The 20,438-nt window shown below is 46.7% G+C and overlaps 1 protein-coding gene across 2 annotated transcripts in view; it reads right to left on the bottom strand.

The window, feature by feature from the left end:
* INTS9 (integrator complex subunit 9) overlaps window positions 1–20,438 on the bottom strand; it is a 508,494-nt gene that overhangs the window by 281,069 nt on the left and 206,987 nt on the right. For both annotated transcript variants that reach the window (XM_086928012.1, XM_086928014.1), the window contains exon 4: window positions 1,591–1,653. In XM_086928012.1, the coding sequence (XP_086784138.1) occupies window positions 1,591–1,653 (63 nt within the window). The remainder of the gene's footprint in view (window positions 1–1,590; window positions 1,654–20,438) is intronic.

The raw sequence follows: 20,438 nt of genomic DNA, 5'->3' as shown, positions 1-20,438 counted from the left end.
AGACATGCATAACAGATTAAAACAAATAAACCCAGTAAATAGAAAGCAAGAAAATATGAGTTACAAAACGCAAAGCCAAAGGTAAGCAATGGGTGGAATGTTTTCCTAGGGAAGCTTTCAGAATGACCCCAAGAAGTCTTTTTGCAACCAGACAGCTCACCTGTCTGGTAGGCTTTGACCTAAAATGAAGACTCACGGGTTCCTGACTCCTGCTTGCATGCAAGGACTGGAACTGCTCTCCAAGGGTTTAGTGGCTAGCCTTCTCGTAGAAGGACACAAAAAGTAGACAGGATCATGACACCAAGACTCACTGGAGAGAGGCCTTTGCCCAGAAGCCTGTCTTGCGAACCAGAGGGCTGCAGGAGTGACCAGAAGGAACTTTCCAAGTAGTTGAGGAAAAGTGTGACTTAGTAAACATTTCCACCTCAGGAGTACCAGGAAAAGGTGCTAAGACTTGCTCAGGGAGATTGAACCATAGGCGGCCATGAAAACCAGTTTTGTCTCACTCTGAATATTTTGTCGCAGAGAAAACAGAATCAGTAATTCATCTCAGTAAAGTTATCTGGCTTTGTGGAGACCTGAATGGCTAAAGCTTCCAACCTTGCCCCGCTACAGGATTATGAGGCTTCAAAATCAAGCTTTGTCCCATTCAGCGCTCATCGTGCCAAACCCAGCATCTTCAGCAGGAACTCAAAGATGCCAAATCTGACTTTGAGGATCCCCTGCTGCCAGCTTGGGCTGTACATTGCAATAGGATTTCGACTTTCAAAAAGGTGAGTAGGTCACAAGGTAAAAACTTTGACCAGAGCAACCCACTTTGTATATCAAACCTCCCCTCCATTGCATGTGGCCTTAAATTACACCTAGTTCCCTGCCAACCACAATCTAATATTTTTAGATGGCATTATACTTTTTTAATACGTTCTGCCTCAAAAATTAAAAATTCACATCTTTAGTTTGCCTTATCCGAGTTTGATCATTTTAGTGTACTGTGCTTATTAAATTATTCTCTATTTGCTAAAGTGGTTTTGGTATTTTTAAATATGCTGTCTTCTTGACTTCAAAATTGTTGGTACTGCTTGAACTTGGCACGCATTTCTCTGGGATATTGTCTGCTGCTTGTACCATCGCTACCAGTGGTTGAGTAGCGTTTCACTGAATCTTGCGCTATGAGCTAACCATGGTGTGGTTATTAAGTGTTATCTAAAATGCGTTTATGAACCACTAATCACCGTGAGCCACAGGAGCGATCTTGGACACAGACATTTTTAACAAGGAGAGGGGCAATAAGAAAGATATTAAATAGGCTGCTTTTAGCCAGAGGTTAATAGAACTCCACAAAAATAGACAATGTTTTGGTTAGACTCTTCAATTAAAAATGTAGGCTAGTTCTACTGTGATCATTGCATCAATTCTAAAAACTAACTCTGTCTACTTTGAAGCCACCGATGAGGCTGCCACTTTTCATTCATCAATAAAGTTCTGCCAAGAAAATGTTTTTTTTGCACACAATGTGAATTCAAAACAATCCCACACTATGTGTTTCTCCACTGTGTGCTTACATGTATTACCAAGCCAGCCATCACGTACCTCAGGTAGACAGAATTCCAGGACAGAGTCCACAAACACATGGCCAGCACATTCTTTCAGCTCCTAAAATGAAAAGTGTGAACAAAATTTTATATATTAATGTATAATGGTAGTATATTCCAATAACCCACACATATACCCCTGAAAGTATAAATCGTTTAAATCAAACATGGATATCATGTTATATTATTTTGAGGCTTTCTGTACAACTGAATATGGTTGCAAATTTTCATGCCTCGAGTCGTTCCAGAAACCATAGGGCCGCGCTGTACTATGCACATGTCCTAACAGCGGAAGGAGTCGTTTCTGTCCTGTAACTCCAGTTCTGTATTAGGGGTATCTCTGTTATAGTCATAATCTAGTGAATAGTCCTGCTCATGTGCGTGGACCCCGGCAATCAAAAATAATCTCCTAAATTATCAAAAAATTGCAGAACTGCAAAGACACTTAAGAGAGAATTTAAAGACAAATAATGCAGCCTATATCCACAGGCTACACTGTTGTACTTCAACTAGAAATTCCACCAAAAACACCACACATACAACACAGCCTGCCCAGTTTCTTCACAGAGAAACTTGCCTCTACCAGTAAAAGCCTCTGGAATGATAGAGAGGAAGGCCTGGACAGACAAGCCCCATAGGCTGTCATTATGTGGCTTAAATAGGATACTGTGCCTTTAAGAGAACTTTCCAGAATTTCTCCCAGTATCCCAGAATGCACAGCAGGTCCCTTCTACTTTCAGTTCTTTTTGAAGGCGTAACACGCCAGACCTGTAGCATTCCTTACATGAATAACTTTCTCCACCGGGGAGGCGGGAGGGCGCTTATGACTGTAATAGAGATACCCCTACTACAGAACTGGAGTTACAGGACAGAAACTACTCCTTCTGTAGTAGGGGATCTCTGTGTATAGTCATAATCTAGTGAATAGAATGGCAAGCCCATCCCCACACCAAGCGGCGGTGGAGAGAAGAAAATAAACACCACTACTGTGCGAACAGATTTCGCAGCGAAGCCTGTCCAACCTGAGCGTCTGTCCTGGCATCAGTGTCCAGACAGTAATGCTTAGCAAAGGTATGAACCGACTTCCAAGTGGCTGCCTTGCAGATTTCTGCAATCGGCACGTTACGGAGCAAGGCTGTCGTGGCAGCTTTGCCCCTGGTGGAATAAGCCTTCGGCTTACCTCCTAAGGTCTTATTAGCTTTTTGGTAACACAATTGTATGCAGGACACAATCCACCTAGAAATGGACTGCTTAGAGGTAGCAAGACCCGTCCTGACCGATCCATAATTGATAAACAATTGGTCTGACCTACGAATATCTTTGGTGTTATCCAGATCAAATTTCAACACTCTCCTAACATCCAGGGAATGTAAAGACCTTTCCGCTGGAGATGAAGGATTCTGAAAAAACGTAGGCAAAGTTATGGTCTGGTTGACATGAAAATCAGAAATAACCTTGGGAAGAAATTTAGGGTGAGTACTGAAGTAAATAACTTGCAGACCACAGGAACAGGTACGCTTTGTGTAAGCTTTATTGCAGCACAGAGATTAGTAGATCAGCTCCCTGTCTGACCAGAGCTCCAACTGCCAACAGGGCAAAGGAGGGCTCCAGAACCTAGAACACAGGGCGAGATCTAGAGTGCTAGCTCGAGGAGAAAGCAAAGCACTGTACAACATATCTCCCTTCCTTGCAAGGGAAGAAAACACAGGAACAAGGAAGAAAAAAACATTAGTGAACATAGTCATTCAAATACATGGGTGGGTGGCGGGAGCGAGAGCTCCTTGAACGGACATCAGGTAGGGAAGAGGAAGAAAGAGTAGGGGTACAAGGTACAGATGAAGAAGCAAGAGAAGTAGAACCGGAATCAATCACAGAACTACCATGATAGGTACACAAGGAAGTGAAGTGGAGGCATCACCACCACCCACCTCCCCCCGACTAGCTGACATGGGAATGGGAGATGAGGGACCACCAGAGGACAATAAATAACCATTACAACCATCCACCTTGGCAGGAGACAGGTCATCAGAAGAAGAGTCTTTACGTTTCTGGTAGAGAGCTACCCTCCGGTAATTCCAACTCTCACCATTGGCCAATAAGATGAAGTGGGGAAAAACTTTCTTGACTTTGTAGGGACCTCTAAATTTGCCAAGACCCTTGGTAAGTCTGCCAGGCTTAACTTTGACCAAATCACCCACGGAGATGGGCAAGGAGGCACTGTCATGAGTAAAGGGTACATCACTACGAGAATTCAGCCAAGAAGGGGTCAATTTACTCATTGGTGTGCGACCACGCATAAGCTCAAAGGGAGACTTTTCACCAGACTTATGGGGTGTGGAGCGATAAGCCCAGACCAGTTCTTGGACACGCTCATCAGAGAAACAGCCAGACTCCACAAACATCTGAATCACGCCCTTAATGAGGCGATTCACCCTCTCACAAAGTCCATTGCCTTGTGGATTGTAAAGACTCGTCTTCTGATGTCTGATACCACAATCATTAACAAAAGAAATCATTTTTGAGGAGGTGAGCTGAGTACCATTGTCTGAAATGAGGACAGAGGGGTACCCCTCATTGTTAAATATGCCCTTCAAAAACTTAATGGTAGCATCGGTAGTAATCTCCTTTACGAACTGTACACACAACCACTTTGAAAAACAGTCAATAAGAACAATTGCAAAGCGGTGATCATTGGGAAGCTCGTTCATGGGGCCTATGAAATCTATACAGACACTATGCCAGGGCGTATTCTCGAAGAGAATCTTGTGGGTGGACTGGGAGCCTAAAATTTTGAGCCGCTTCTCACCCTCCTTGCAGAAACTACAATTTAACACGCAATCTACTGCTTCATTATCAATAGAGGGCCACCAAAAGTTCTGTTTGACCCGGCGTTGTGTGAGACTTTGACCTAAATGTCCCTCGTGGGCCAAGCTCAGAATTCTCTTTCTTAACGAACTAGGGGGAACGAAGCGATCACCTCGCACTAGAACATCTTTTCCCTCTACAGAAAGTTCGTCCAAAATTTTCAGGAAGGGTCTGACAGAAGGACTAACAGTGCTTTCCCTCCTAGCACCACTAGACATGAGGCTGATAACGGCCTTCAAAGTCAGATCCTCCTCCATGCCCTTGGACCATTCATCACGGGAAAATGTACCACCACTTACCGACAAGACATCTTCCATAACAGCAACTGCAAGGTCATCTGACTTGACTTCAGAACTACAATCAGTGGAAGGCATAGGGAGCCTAGATAGACAATCAGCTTGGATGTTTTTCCACCCATGAATAAATTCAATCTCGCACTGAAAGTCTTGCAAACGAGAAGCTAGTCTCGCCAACCTCGGAGAACCCTTACCAGCACCACCAGGGGCTAGAACGTTAACAAGGGGTTTGTGATCGGCACGTAAAACAAACTTGTAGCCCCACAAGTAGGTTCGAAAATAACTCGTACCCCAGACTGCGGCAAGGGCCTCACGTTCTATCACTGAGTAGTTTGACTCAGAGGAGGACAAGGGTCTAGATGCGAATGCAATTGTTTTTTCAACGCCACCATGTCTCTGTAAGAGAACTGCGCCCAGACCAATGGCACTGGCGTCCACCATCAAGATGGAGGACCGAGTAGTGTCAAAAGGGGTGAGAACATTTGCGGATTTGAGCTCCTTTTTGATCAATTGGAAACAGGACTCATGTTCCGTGGTCCAACTGAACTTGACACCTTTTTTAAGTAAAGATCTAAGGGAAGCCGTCTTGGAAGAAAAATCCCTTACAAATTTCGAGTAGAACTCGATCAAGCCCATAAAGGACCGAAGTTGATCTTTATCAACTGGGGAGGGTGCTAGTTCAATAGCTTCAATTAAATTCTTTTTGGGTTTAATGCCTTCTTCAGATAAGCAAAATCCTAAATATTCAATCTCTTTCAATAGGAAGGCACACTTCTCTTTTCTTAAGGTCAATCCAGCCTCATCTACCCTAAGTAACACATCGTGCAAGATTTTGTTGTGTTCTTGTAGTGAACTACCATAAATCAAGATGTCGTCTTGAAAAAACAGTACTTTATCAAGACCCTTAAAAACTTCAGAGACAAGCCTCTGGAATACGCTAGCAGCTGAGACTAGTCCAAAAGGTAGTCTGGTGAATTGGAATGTGCCTTCGCTGGTGATAAAAGCAGTTAAGTGCTTCGAGTTATCATCAAGGCATATTTGGTGGTAGGCGTGTTTAAGGTCCAACTTACTAAAGAACCTTGCTCCTCTAAGGGTTGACACCAATTCGCCGATGTTTGGGAGGGGAAACACATCGGCCACAACACACTTATTAAGAGAACGAAGATCTACACAGAACCTGATCTTGTTGTCCGGTTTCTGCGAGATCACTACAGGCGAAATCCAAGGAGATGCCTCGATGGGTTCGATGATGCCTCCTTGGAGCATCTCCTAAAGAGTAGCCTTAACTTCATTGCGTAGAGCAAAGGGCACTCTTCTTACTTTGTGTTGTACAGGTGAGCTGCCATCCGTAAGGATTATGCGATGAGAGTATCCAATAAGCTCACCTAGCTGGTCCCTAAACACATTTTTAAATCTGACCAAAATATCTTCCACAGATGAGGTCTCGACAATTGAAACAGGGTTATTGGACCTGGGATCAACTACAATGTGCAGATCGTATTGGTGATGACGGCCTAGAATAGCTGGCCCATCTGCTGATATGTATATTTTCCCATATGCTGATCTGCCTTTGAACACAATTTCCGCCTCAAAGAAACCCAGCATGCTAATTCTCTCACCCTGGTAGCCAGATGGGAAAATGTCACACGTTTTCAAGGTTCTTTTTCCCCATACATTTTCCATCAAAGAAGTGGGAATTATGGTCCACTTTGAACCGGTATCGACCATGAGTGTAACAATTTTCCCATCGATAACAAAATCATCTTTAAAAGGATTACCCCTCTGGTTATCACACGCGCACACAGTGTCAGTTAAAACTAAGATTTTGTCAACATCACGTCTCAGAGCATCACATTCATCAACAACTGTAACTTTTGAGTTATTCCTATTCCTACACATTTTAGCAAAATGTCCTGTTTTGCCACACCGTAGGCACTCTTTGTTGTTAGCAAAACAAAATTTCCCATCTGAAGGATGAGAAAAGCTACCACATCTCGAACACGTTTTTTGGTTGTTCTTGCTAAGAGATGTCTGTGGCATATTCTTTTTCTGAAGAATGTAGCCCTTCTTCCTGACGATTGCAATGGCAGCAGATTCATCATCGCTATTTTCGCTAATGGAATTTTTATGAGAGATTTCAGCCACTTTGGATTCCAAGCCACTCTTTTGTAGTTCCCTCATACATTTTTCGCTCTCCTCTACGACTTTGGCCAGCTCTATGGCGTCTTTCAATGTCGGGTTCTTAGCCGCCCACAAACGTTCTTGTACTTTCCTATTGTTGGCTTGAACAACCAATTGATCTCTTATTAATTCGTCCGCCATCTGGCCAAAGTTACATTTAATCGATAGCTCGCGTAGTCTTGCTACAAACTCGTCAATACTCTCCTCAGCTAATTGTTTGTTCTTATAAAACTTATATCTCTGCAAAATGAGGTTCTCTTCTTAACCAAAGCGAGTTTCTAATCTTGTTACAGCCTCTTTAAACTCGTCAAAATCAGCTTGTGATCCTGCAGGTAGAACTTGTGGAAGGTATCTGAACAAGCGTTGCCCCTCTTTACCCAACGTGGTCATTAACAGTGCTTTCTTTCGTTTGGGTGAATAGTCTTCTCCATCAAGAGCTTCAATATAGTTGTGGAACATGACTATCCAATCCTCCCAAGCTATAGGGGGATTACCTGGCTCTGACAAAAATTGAGGGGGAAGAGCAACATTGATCGATTGAGCCATGTCCTTTGGGAGTTATCAACAGATCAATAATAAACAAGTATACCAAACAGCAGAGTAAAAATAAATTATGATGTTAAACGCTTACTGTTATCACGAGTAAATTGTGGTAAATTGTTGATGCTTACTAGTTCACCACAGGCGTTTTCAACGATGTCAAAACGAGAATTTGCGCAAAGATAAGCTTCCAGACTGCTGTGTGCGTTACTACGCAAGCGCTATATCCACTCCGGTCACTGAAGTGACGTTCTCCTGTTTTTGGGCGTGTGCGCTGGGCATGTGCGCTAAGCTCCTGTATTCCCCGGCGTGTAACCAGGGTAACGGCAATGTTGTTAAGATGGCCGACAGCGTCGTGCGTGTGCGTCACACGTCAGACGCTTCACGTCAATTACAGCGTGAGACTGCGCGCATAGGAAGACGCGCTCAGTGACGCAGCGTTGCCAGGAGACTCACCGGGCAATGAAGGCTGGCTCTGGTGACGCTGCTGCTTACGATGTCTGAGGACGTAGGCTGATGACGCGGCTGTCAGTGGTCAGTTGCTAGGAAACGCGTTGAACCAGACGTTGATTGGGATGACGTCACGCACTGTGCCACGAGCAGGAAATCGACCCAAAAGTCCACAAATCTTCACCACGAAGTCGCTGTCACTGAGGAGACAGAGGCGATACTCTGTACTCACGTTGTAGATCACACGCGGATTCTTTAGGGAGTTGATGCGCTTCTACTTCTCTGGAAAATGATTCAGGCTGCAGCATCTAGGAGGGGACAGTGGTCAGACACCTCTCCAGTCCAAGTCGCCAAATGAAGTAAATAACTTGCAGACCACAGGAACAGGTAAGCTTTGTGTAAGCTTTATTGCAGCACAGAGATTAGTAGATCAGCTCCCTGTCTGACCAGAGCTCCAACTGCCAACAGGGCAAAGGAGGGCTCCAGAACCTAGAACACAGGGCGAGATCTAGAGTGCTAGCTCGAGGAGAAAGCAAAGCACTGTACAACAAGTACGCATAACAACCTTAGCAGCATGAAATACAGTATAAGGTTCTTGGCAACACAACGCCTGAATTTCACTCACCCTGCGGGCCGATGTAATGGCCACGAGGAACGCCGCCTTCCAGGACAGGTGCTGCAACGAAGCCATATGAATAGGTTCAAAAGGCTCCTCCACCAATCTGGACAGCACCACATTCAATTCCCATGAAGGCGAAGGGAGCCTGACAGGAGGGAATACTTTCTTCAAACCTTCCAGAAAATCTTTGATCACAGGGATCTGGAAAAAGGAAGTCTGTGAAGGGCATTTCCTGTAGGCAGTCAATGCAGCGAGATGAACCTTTATGGAGTGAACATTAAGTCCAGACTGCGCCAAATATAGAAGGTAAGGAAGCATGACATCTTCCTTGCACGTCGTCGGGTCATAGTTCTTGGACTTGCACCAGATACAGATCCTCTTCCACTTGTAAGCATAGGAAGTCCGAGTGGAAGGCCTCTTAGACTCCTTCAGTATGTCCATGCAATCTTCAGGTAGATTCAAATGGCCATATTGCACTATCTCAGGAGCCATGCTGCCAAACTCAAAGACGAGAGGTTGGGGTGCAACATCTGCCCTCCGAACTTCGTGAGAAGGTCCGGCCTGCACGGCAGCCGTATGTGAGGAAGGAGAGACCGGTGAAGAAGGTCCGTGAACCACCACTGCCTGGGCCATTCCGGGGCAATGAGTATCATCCTCGCCCTGGACCGGGCAAACTTGATGAGTACCGCCGGAATCAGGGGAATGGGTGGAAAAGTGTACAGAAAGCTGTTCGACCAGTCGATCCATAGCGCATTCCCCAGCGTCCCCTGCTGGTAGTACCTGGAGGCGAAGTGTCGGCATTTGCTGTTTTCGGCGGTGGCGAACAGATCTACGTCTGGAGTCCCCCACCTTGCGAAGACTTCTCCTAGTACTTCGTCGTTTATGACCCATTCGTGGTTTTCCTGAATCAGTCTGCTCAGGGCGTCCGCCTGAACATTCTGCACACCAGGAAGATGGGTAGCCGTTATCGTCAGTCCTTTGGCCAGAAGCCAGTGCCAGATCACCTGCGCCTCCTGCGACAGAGTGCGTGATCTCGAACCCCCCTGCTTGTTGAGGTAATACATTGTGGTCGTATTGTCCATCTGTACAAGCAGAGAGTTGGTCTGGAAGGACGTATGAAAGGCCTTCAGTGCCAAGTGAACAGCTCTGAGTTCCAGGAAATTGATGTGATACGTGGACTCCGTCGGGGACCACGTTCCTTGAATCTGTAAGTCTCCGGAGTGCGCCCCCCAGCCGTGGAGGGAAGCATCCGTCACGACGGTCTGCGTGGGAATGTCCTTGTGGAAGGGAACCACTCTGAGGAGATTCTCCGCCGAACACCACCACTTCAGAGACTGAAGAGCATGCAGAGACAGTCGTATATAGTCGTCGCAAGATCCTTTCCTCTGATCCCACTGGTCCTCCAAGCACTCTTGCAACGGTCTCATGTGCAGTCGTGCGTGTGGCGTCAGGAAGATACAAGAGGCCATCGATCCCAGTACAGAAGACACCGTCCTCACTGTTGTAGATGGAGTGGTCATAAGAGCCTGAGCCTTCCGAAGGAGTGATAAGCGTCGCTCCTCCGAAGGAGACACGCTTGCTGACAGCGTATTGATGGAGGCTCCCAAGTACTGTATGCATTGGACCGGAGTCGGGACAGACTTGGACATGTTGATGTTCAACCCCAGCTTGTTCAAGAGAACACACGTCTTCTGGAAGTGCGCTCGAGCTTCCGAGAAGGAGGAGGCCTTGATCAACCAATCGTCCAGGTACGGGTAGACGAACACCTTGTTCTTCCTCAGGTGTGCTGCTACCACCGCCATGCACTTCGAGAATGTTCTCGGTGCAGACTTCAGTCCGAATGGGAGTACTGTGTATTGATAATGATTGGCGCCGACTTGGAATCGCAGGAACTTCCTGTGTTTGTGTGCAATGGGCACATGGAAGTACGCATCCTGTAGGTCTATAGCACACAGCCAGTCTCCCTGTTGCAACTGAGGATAAATCTGATGCAACGACAGCATGCGAAATTTTTCTCTGCGAATCCACTTGTTTGCCTGCCTTAAGTCTAGAATGGGCCTGAACTCGTTCTTGTCCTTCTTGCGAACGAGGCAGAACCGGGAGTACAGACCTCTTCCTCTTTCAGACAGAGGTACGTCTTCTATCGCCCTTTTCCGTAACAGGATATCGGCCTCTGCCTGGAGCTCGAGCAGTTGAAACTGCGAGCTGACCGGAGGAATTGATGGAGGCGGGCTGGTGAACCGAAGACTGTATCCATTGCAAACAATATTCAGCACCCACTTGTCCCGAGTAATTTTTCTCCACTCTGCCAGAAAAAATTGAACGCTTCCCCCCACCGGAGTGGGTAACGGCTGTAGGTGGAAGTAAGCGCTCAGTGCCTAGACCCGGCCTTTGGTCGCTGTTGCCGACTGTTGGCCTCCTCTGCCTTTCTGGCGCTTCTGGAACGGCCTTCGGAACTGCTGTTGTTGTTGCTGCTGCTGTCCCGAAGGTTGGCCACGCCCTCTGCCCTGTCCGCCGAACCGCCTCTGGAACGGTCGGTATGACTTCTTAGTCTCTTTGGGCTTCTCCAGGCCCACAGCCGTGTGCGTCTCAGCCTCAGCCTTCATGCGGGCCATTTCGTCATCCGCATGTTTCCCTAACAGAGTCTCGCCAGAGAATGGCAAATTGGCAACCCTCTGTTGGGCGTCAGGTTTTAACGACGTGAGGCGGAGCCAAGCGTGTCGTCTCTGGTTAATCCCATGGCAGAAGCCATGCGCCGCTAGTAGGGAAGAATCGGCCGCAGCACTGATGACCTGATTCGCCACCAACATTCCCTCGTTTAACACCTCCTGGAAATCTTCCCTTTTGTCGCGAGGCAGGTGTTCCACAAACTGCTGGAGGGATTCCCAGAGTGCACGGTCTTAGCGCCCCAACAGGGCCGTAGCACTCGCCGCCTTCATAGACGTAGCCGACGTTCCACAAACCTTCCTCCCAGCAGAATCCATCTACCTAGATTCTTTATCTGGTGGGACCGTGGATGACGGAGTGGTGGTATGTTGTTTACGAGCCGCCGTCACTATCACAGAGTCTGGAGGGGGTTCCACTCTTAGAAAGGCCGGATCCGAATCGGGAGCCCGGTACTTTTTCTGTAGTCTCGAGACGGCCGCCTTAGTCACCGCCGGGGTGAGAAAAAGGTCCATGGCCGGATCCTCCAGGCCCGGCACCAGTGGCAGTAATGGTTGAGACAGATGTTTTTGGTGCAGCGTCTCGAAAATTACCGACGTCTTGGGAGTGGGCACCGTCAACGAGATGCCCAACTTAGCTGCACCCCTTAACAGGACGTCGTGAAAGGAGACCAGATCGTCCACCGGTGATACTCACGTCTCTCGTGACTCTGACAGAGTCGGGGAGTAGTCTCTGGTCTCTGAGGACCTAGTCAGGGAACGAGACCTGTGTCTCCTGTGGCGGCGTCTCGATCTCGTGGATGACCTGTTGCGTGATCGTTCCCTCCTCCTGGAACGAGAACGCGATCTCCCAGTCCGTGGACGTTCCGCAGGTTTCCGTGGAGGTGTTCTCCGTGGCTTATCCTGAGGTTTCGGTTTTGGCGTCCCCTTATGTGGTGTGGGAAGGGGAGGCAGTGACGCCGATCTTGGCGGAGGAACGGGAGGTATCTCCGACCGAGGGACGGGCCCACGAGGCGGAGTGGTGGTGGTTGTCCTGAGGGAGGGAGTGGCGGAAGTGGAGGTTTGATGGGAGGATCCTCCTTAGGAACAGGGGGAGGCGGGGCCTTTGGCCGAGGTGGTGTACAAACCACTGAGTACAGCGAGCCTGGTGACTTCTTCGGGGGAGGGGACTGTGAACCAGCCCCTCCAGCAGGCGATCGCCGTTTCCCGCGCCCTCCACCAGAACCAGCGTGACTTCTGGCGCCAGAACTCCTTCTGCGCCTCTTAGGAGAGTTGGAACAACTCCTAGACGCCGATCTCTTCCTCCTCGACGCTGAGCGTCGTGTCTCCGGGGTCGAATGTCGTCTCCGCGACTCCGGCATCGATCGCCGCCTCCGCGACGTTGAACGCTTCTTCCTCGACGCCGAACGCCGCCTTCGCGACGTCGACCGTTCAGTCCTCAACGACGAACGTCGGCTCTTCCTCGATGCCGACCGCTCCTTCAAGGACCTCGACGTCGAGGATCCCCTCAAACGCCGATCGTCGTTTTGACACCGATCGTCTTCTCGACGGCGAACGGCAGTGTCGCCTCGACGGCGAGCGCCGACGCCTGTCATGCCTTCTTCGACGTCGATGGCTCGACGCTGACGTCAACGACGAAGAGGCCGTCGACTAGGATTTCGACGGAGGCCTACCCCGGCCCTTCGACGTCGATCTTTCCCGTCGTCTCGACCCAGAGCCCCGGGGAGATGGTGAACACACCGTCGTCATCCCTCTCGACGTCGTCGTCGTCGATGCAATCGACGTCGACGGAGACCGGGACCGTTTGCTGGTCTTCCTGCCTCTGGGGAGCCCCCTAGAGGCCTCAGCAGAGGCAGAGGGAGCCTTCCCGGTCTGCCCAGACCCACCTGCAGCCTGCAGTCGTCTGTCCTCTAGGCCTTGAAGCCTAATCTTCAGCCTTTCCCTCAGAGTCCTTGCTGAAAGGTTCTTGCAGATGTCACACTCTTCAGGGACATGTGCTTCAGGAAGGCAGATGATGCAGACGTCGTGAGGATCAGTCTTGGCCTTCTTCCTCACACATGCTGGGCATTTGTCGAAAAGAGCAGGCATTTTAGAGCCCTAAAATGCCTGAACAAACACACAGGAGTAAAGGGAAAGCACCAAGATACAAACTGAAAACACTTTTAAATCACAAAGTGCACATAAATCCAATAAACCCTTGAAAAAGGGAAAGCTCAATGCACCAGGGTCCTGTTAGCAGGAGCCGTAAAAAAGAACTGAAAGTAGAAGGGACCTGCTGTGCATTCTGGGATACTGGGAGAAGTTCTGGAAAGTTCTCTTAAAGGCACAGTATCCTATTTAAGCCACATAATGACAGCCTATGGGGCTTGTCTGTCCAGGCCTTCCTCTCTATCATTCCAGAGGCTTTTACTGGTAGAGGCAAGTTTCTCTGTGAAGAAACTGGGCAGGCTGTGTTGTATGTGTGGTGTTTTTGGTGGAATTTCTAGTTGAAGTACTGGACAGTGTAGCCTGTGGATATAGGCTGCATTATTTGTCTTTAAATTCTCTTTTAAGTGTCTTTGCAGTTCTGCAATTTTTTGATAATTTAAGAGATTATTTTTGATTGCCAGGGTCCACGCACATGAGCGGGACTACTCACTAGATTATGACTATACACAGAGATCCCCTACTATAGAACCTTGTTTTCAAACCTGGCAAGCGGAAGCAGGATTTTGTGAGGCTAAAACTGTAGGTGTGAATGATGTGTGCTCCTCAAGGCCAGTCATTCAATACTTCCTGGGAGATGGGTGAGGGGATCGGGGGGGGGGGGCAGGGATGGATCCTGCCACCTGCACCGTAGATATGTTTATGCTGAGGGTAACAAGTTTCTGTCACATGACCAAGCTTCTCTGGCTTGTATTAAGAGAACATAAACATAACAGCTCAATTTTCTTGTGTATTTTAGCTTTAGACTCCAATTAACTGCTTTCTATCTAGAGCCTTGGTCAGCTGAAACGTCAACTGGCTTTGATCTTTTGCTGTGCTTCCTGCTTTTTTGCTTTAAATGCTAGTTGGATTTGAGGGTTCCTGTGGTTTTGTGTTTTGCTTTTAACATAAAGTGTATGCAGCAGCGAGAAGTGCCCCAACAAAGGCCGCAGGCAGGTGAGCGCTGAACTGGGTTCCCCACATCACCACCAGAGTTAAATGAGAAGTTTCTCGGGGGGTAGGCGGGTGGAAAACTTCCCAACGCCGGACCTGCCAATTGGCTAAAATAGAAGTGCAAACCGTACCAACATTTTAAGTAAAGTGTCGTTTATCGTTTGTTTGTTGCATGCTCGTGCGGCTTACACGGTTTAAAGCCAATGTATTTTCAAAACGGATGCGCATAGTTGTCGGTTGGACCAGGAGGAGTCCTGGGACTGGGAGGAGTCCAGAGAAAAAGAGTAAGAGGGTGAACCAAGGATTTAGAGGGAGCGGAATCAAGAAAAAGTGCAGTACTGATGATAGAGAGGAGTGCCAATGCCCGAAGCACAGACCCTTGAGGGATGAATATCTGTAAGAAAAAGACCCTCTGATCCAGTGGCCCAGCTGCTTCATGAGCCCCTCCAGGTGTAGACTGAATGTTCATTGAACGTAGTGGCATCTTTGGGTGCGAGTGCACGATACCTTCCGTTCTCTCCATTCCAAGGGAACAATTAGAAGAAATAATGACTTAAGTGAACCCTATTCGGTTACGTTTCCTTTTCAACCGTCTTTCACAGGATGAGCTGTGGGCACAAGGCCTGCAGACCATTTTCCCTTTACCAAAGTTTGCGTGGGTTATACGAAAGCACGTAGCAAGCACCCACTGAAACGGACACTTGCCCACACAATGTACCAACAATATGCTAAACAAGTGGGTGAGACTCGCTAATGTAGATAGGAAAAAGTCCTCCTGAGCACAGTACCTTCAACATAGAGCTACTAGCTAATTTACAGAAGAGGCTGATAGACCCCAAAAATAGAATGGAGCCGTGGCCGCTTTTCAACCATTGACATGAGAAAACACATACAAACATGCATGAATCTCATGTCTGGGGTATGAAAGATACTCAGGATATGTTTGAATAACAAGTTAAATGTAAATGTAGGTGTACTTATATAGCGCAACCTGTCACCCAAAGGGCATCCTGGCGCTTGCTTAGGGAACCCGTCCTGGTATTCCCCTGTGAGAGGCCCCGGCAGGGTCCACAAGGTGAAAGCCAGGCATCCCGCCGCGAGGGGCCGTTGTGGAGATTAAGCAAGCTATTGCCCAGAGTTGCAGAGTGAGACCCCGTTAGTCACCTTAGGGACAGAGGAAGGGCTTGTGCTCCAACTGATCCCCTTCCTCCCTACCTACCCAAAAGGAGAAGAAGAAAAGCTACGATAAGAGAGAGGGCATGTTCCGCATATCGGCAGATAGGGCTGGCTGTGTAGCCAAAAAAATGGAGCAGCACTTGCAAGACTGCTGGCAGCTGGAGGACAAGGAGGTAACACATAAGTGATTGTTGCAATGAGATTTGCAGACAGCAAAACAACCAGGTCGGAGTTTGACTCCACTGCTGTGGATCGGTCTAGAGCATGTGAACGCTCTGCCCCGGGAATATGGGACCCGAAAGAGCGACATTTTATGATCACTCCTGAAAGCTTGACACTAACTGCAAGGTGGCTATCTAGATGGTCTTCCCCTTCTCACCTTCAAGTGATGCACATGATGAGATTTTGTCCTCTTCCAACTTTCCCCTTCTGAGGGACTACCCATCCGCTGGGGGTAGAGTTGTGGATCAAATTAGTTGAACACATGAACATGAACATGAACAAATGAATGTGCATAAAGAAAAAAAATCCCCAACATTCTGGAAAATCCAACTAAACTGCAAGAAGAATTGCGGAGTGTGTTTGAAGTGAACAGACCCAATTGGTCAGATCTGATTCAGTTATTGCGACCAATAGTGTCAAGTGAGGTGACAGAAAGACTGGTATAGAGCCATGGCTGAGGTTGGTCCCTGGGAATGATGGGGAGTTGAATGTGGCGAAGGATCCACTGTTGAATGCGATTCCAGAGATATGACAGGTGAAAAATGACAACTAAAATTTCCAATTATAAGCAGAATAAGTTCAAAGGAACCAGCTGATTATTTGAACAGACTAAAGGATGCGTTTCAAAGGTATTCAGGTATAGCAGTGTCAGCAGTATTGGCTCATGAGGCTGTTAGTGCCGCTTTTGTTCATGGATTGTTACAGAGTGTTAAAAATTCAATTGACCACTAGTGTATTAGATGGCAGACTGAGAAGTTAGCAGAGACAGGTGACCATTGCAAACCACTGTGTCTCTTCACAGGCGAAAAAGAAAGAGAATGCTGAATCAAAATTCAAGTTGCAAAACATACAGCGAGTGATTAAAGGGGCGGCACGAGGACACTGACAAAGGGGGAAGGGCCAAGGAGGTCAGGAAGATGGGAGGAAGCGAGGTGGGAGGACTAGAAGAGGAAATGGAAGTGGCAGAACAGAGGCCCCCTGGTTAGGAGGTTAATTTATTATTTATTTAGTGTTTTACAGAGCGGACCTGTGAGGGTATCAGAGCGCTTTACAGTAGTAACAGGTGGGAGACAAGGACATAGGGGGGAAGAGAGCTGAAGGGATAGGGACAGGTAGATACAGCATATGGTAAAACAAACAATCATTAATATCCGGATAAATTTTGGGGTAGGAAAAAATCGATACATTAAGCTAGAGAAGCAGTCTCCCTACCAAGGAGGTTTGTCGGAAGTGCCTTGTGGGTATCATAAGGAGAACAGGCCCAGGGATAATGCCGTACCGATAGGTGAAGCCAGGTTACGGAGGTGTTTGTAACGTGAGCGTTAGGAGAGGAATTTGCCCATTAAGGTTCTTAGTTTGCATGTGATCAGTTGGGGCACTGGAAGAGAGACTCGCCCTAATACAGCCTCTAATGTGACAGAAATCCCTGGCCAACATGGGCATCATCAAATTGCACGGAATCCTTATCCCAAATTGTAGGGCAGCCCAGGGGTTCAGTCTCTGTGATGTATATTGTGATGCCTCTAGATCGAAAGGCCCTTATGTGAATTGTAAAAAGAACAGATGATGGACGGAATGCTGAACAATGCAAACATTCAACCCCAGTCAACAGATTTGGGTTTAATCCAACGTCTTTTTGCCCACAACACCACCCCAGTTTGGACCCAGCCATATGCAAATCAGTCTTGACCTGGCTCCTCATGGGAACAGTCCAGCCCGCACTGCCAAGCAATGTCCTGCCTGAACTGGAAACAATGATGGGGGGGTGCAGGTGCACACCTGTATATAAGCAGTTAATTAGTTTCTGATTTTTAGTGAAATATTTTGTGGGTGTGTAAGGAATGTGCGTGCAATTCCCAGTGGGGAAATGACCCTAATTCCCCATGTTAGGACATCAAGGAGGACTGTGGGAGAACCCACAGTAAAGGGAATGCACAGCTCTAAGACAAAAATGTCTAAGTCACAATTATCAATAACAGTTTAAAGTTCATAAAAAATGCTCTAAGGCAATCAATTATTCATTTCATCTCATGTTTTTTTACTGATATAGCATTATGCAAATCACATTTCATGAAGCATTGTTAACATATCCAAGAAAATATATATATAGACTGTCCTTGTCAATTTTCAAAATAATATCAAATCAACACTAGATTTAAGCCATCTCCAAGCGGCTAAGAAAACATAACATCCTTTGTACGTCGGTCCCAATGCATTTCGGGTTACGTAAAACCCTTCGTCAGGGGAGTGCGTTAGAAAATGGAAATCTTCACATTCAATGTCGCCACTGAAAATTAAAACACAACAACATGCAGTAAAAATACTGCTCGGCTAATAGGATTTGCACCCCAAGTTGTGCACTGAAATGAAAAGTGTAGGAGATAGTCCATTGTAGATTACATGCTAATGCTAAAAAGAGTGTGCTCTAAAGTAAACGAAGTGAAAAAGAAAAGAACCTAAAACAATAAGGTCGGGTAGTAATGCCTAACCAGTACCTTCCAATAAGTGCTGGTCGGGACAGGTAGCCTGATAATGAGAGTCTCTGTGGTTTGCACAATATCTAAAATGAGAACAAGACAATGCTAAAAGTAACTATCATGTATATGCGGTTCCAAGGCGGGAAAGGTAAATAATGTATCTGTGTACTCCACAAGCTTACCGGAAATTGACTGAGGGGAGAGAGATCGTTTTGCAGCTTAACCAAGGTGGGAAAGCGAAAGGTGTTCCTCCGTCATTCTCAAGATGCAAACCTCGAGGCTATAGAAATGAATGAGGGCGGACGCGGGATTAGAGTCCTCCATGTAAACAATATTGGCTAAAGACCGAAGTCTTAATCAAGGTGAAAAAAGGTGAAGAAAACGTACCCGAGGCGTGCTGAGTCCTCTGTGTGTAAGCTCCGTCTAGCGCGGTGATGTGGAAAAAGGTCCAGAATGCTATGCGCGACAGGGGAGGTTCTATTGAAGCAAAATGTGAAGATCTATGCTAAGCGGAAAAGGACCCTAATGTTATAAAGAATGATGAAAACGGGAGTTCAAGTGAAATGGCCGAAATCGCCAGTGTTAGGAAAAAAGAAATGAAAAAGGATCCCAAGTGCTAGAATGATGGGAATTGCCTGAAAATAAAACAAAAGCAGCCTACAAAGAATAGTGATGAAAAAATGAAATAAAAAAGGGAAATGAAACGTGTGTAGAAAAAATTAGTAAAATGATAAGTGACCAAGCGAAAAGGTTTAGAAATGAGATAAACAATTAAAGGTGGGTGCAAATCCTGTACAATATGGAACTATACAGACTACGTTATATGAAACATAGCATCTCATAATGGTCATTAAGCCCATTTGGGGCTAGCGTTCTCAATGTTTTTATCCAATGTGTTTCCCTACGGGCCAGTGAGATGTTAATATCTGTGCCTGACACCTTTTTGACTCTTTCTAAGATGGTGAACCGTATTTGCGGTATAGTATGTCCCGCTTTGTCCCAGTGAGTTGCCAGTGGGGATGTGGTGTTTTTGTTCCGAATCCGGCTTTTATGCTCTATGATGCGGGTCTTAATCTTTCTGCTAGTTCTGCCTACGTACACAAGGCCACATGGGCATTTAATAGCATATATCACTTCTTCAGTGTTGCAATTGGATGTGTAATGGAGTTTTAGTTTGGTGCCCGTTTGTGGATGCGTGAAAATGTCGCCTGGGATTACATTACTGCACTGGCCGCAGTTGTAGCATTTTGTCATTCCCTTAAAACCTCCTGCGGGTTTGTCTTCTTGCGGTTTCAGGAGTTCACGAAGATTGTTCGCTCTTTGGTGAGCAAATAATGGAGAATCTAAAAAGATACCTTGAAAGTCCGGTTCATTTTCGATGATCTCCCATCTTTTCTTGACGATGGTTTTTATATGAGGAGCTTGTGTGGAATGTTTCAATACAAATACCTCTCTTCGCGATAATGTTCTCTCGGAGGTTTGTAATAAATCCTTCCTCTGTTTTTTTTCCACTTGTGCCTCAGCTTGATCAAGTATTTCTACTGGGTATCCTCTTGTTTGATATCTGCATTTTTGTTCTTGAATTTTGTCTATGCACTCTTGGTTATCCGAGGTGATTCTCTTTATGCGCATAAACTGGGAGATTGGAAGGTGTTTCCTGAGGGAAAATGGATGTGCACTGGTGAAGTGCAGTGCACTGTTTACATCTGTGGGTTTTGTGTAAACCGATGTACTTAAGCCTGTGGCTGTCTTCCGGATTTCTATGTCCAAAAAGTGTATCTTGTTTTCTTGGATGTTGTAGGTGAATTGGATTCTCGGATTGTGCAAATTTAAGGTCTTGATGGAATCTTCCAGTGTACGTTTTTGGCCATTCCATATGACTAGAATGTCATCAATGTATCGAAAGATAGATACTGCACTGTTGATCCATGTGGGGTTGGTGAGCATGTGTCAGTGTTCAAAGTAGGCCATGTAGGTGTTTGCATACGAGGGGGCTCCGGGAAAGCCCATGGATGTTCCCGTCTTCCGTAAATAAAATTGATTTTGCCAAAGGAAATAACTATGATATAACGAGAAGTGTAGTAGTTCAAGAAGAAAGATTGACAATTCAGGTGGTTTGGATGAAGTCAGCAACCTCCATTCCACTGCTTCTAGACCTTGATCATGTGCTATAGAAGTGTACAGAGCCACGACGTCTATCGTACATAGTAGGGTGTCCT

The sequence above is a fragment of the Lissotriton vulgaris genome, chromosome 6, assembly GCF_964263255.1.
Source record: "Lissotriton vulgaris chromosome 6, aLisVul1.2, whole genome shotgun sequence".
In the NCBI taxonomy this organism is placed as follows: Eukaryota; Metazoa; Chordata; class Amphibia; order Caudata; family Salamandridae; genus Lissotriton; species Lissotriton vulgaris.
This window is presented reverse-complemented; position numbering and strand designations above follow the sequence as displayed.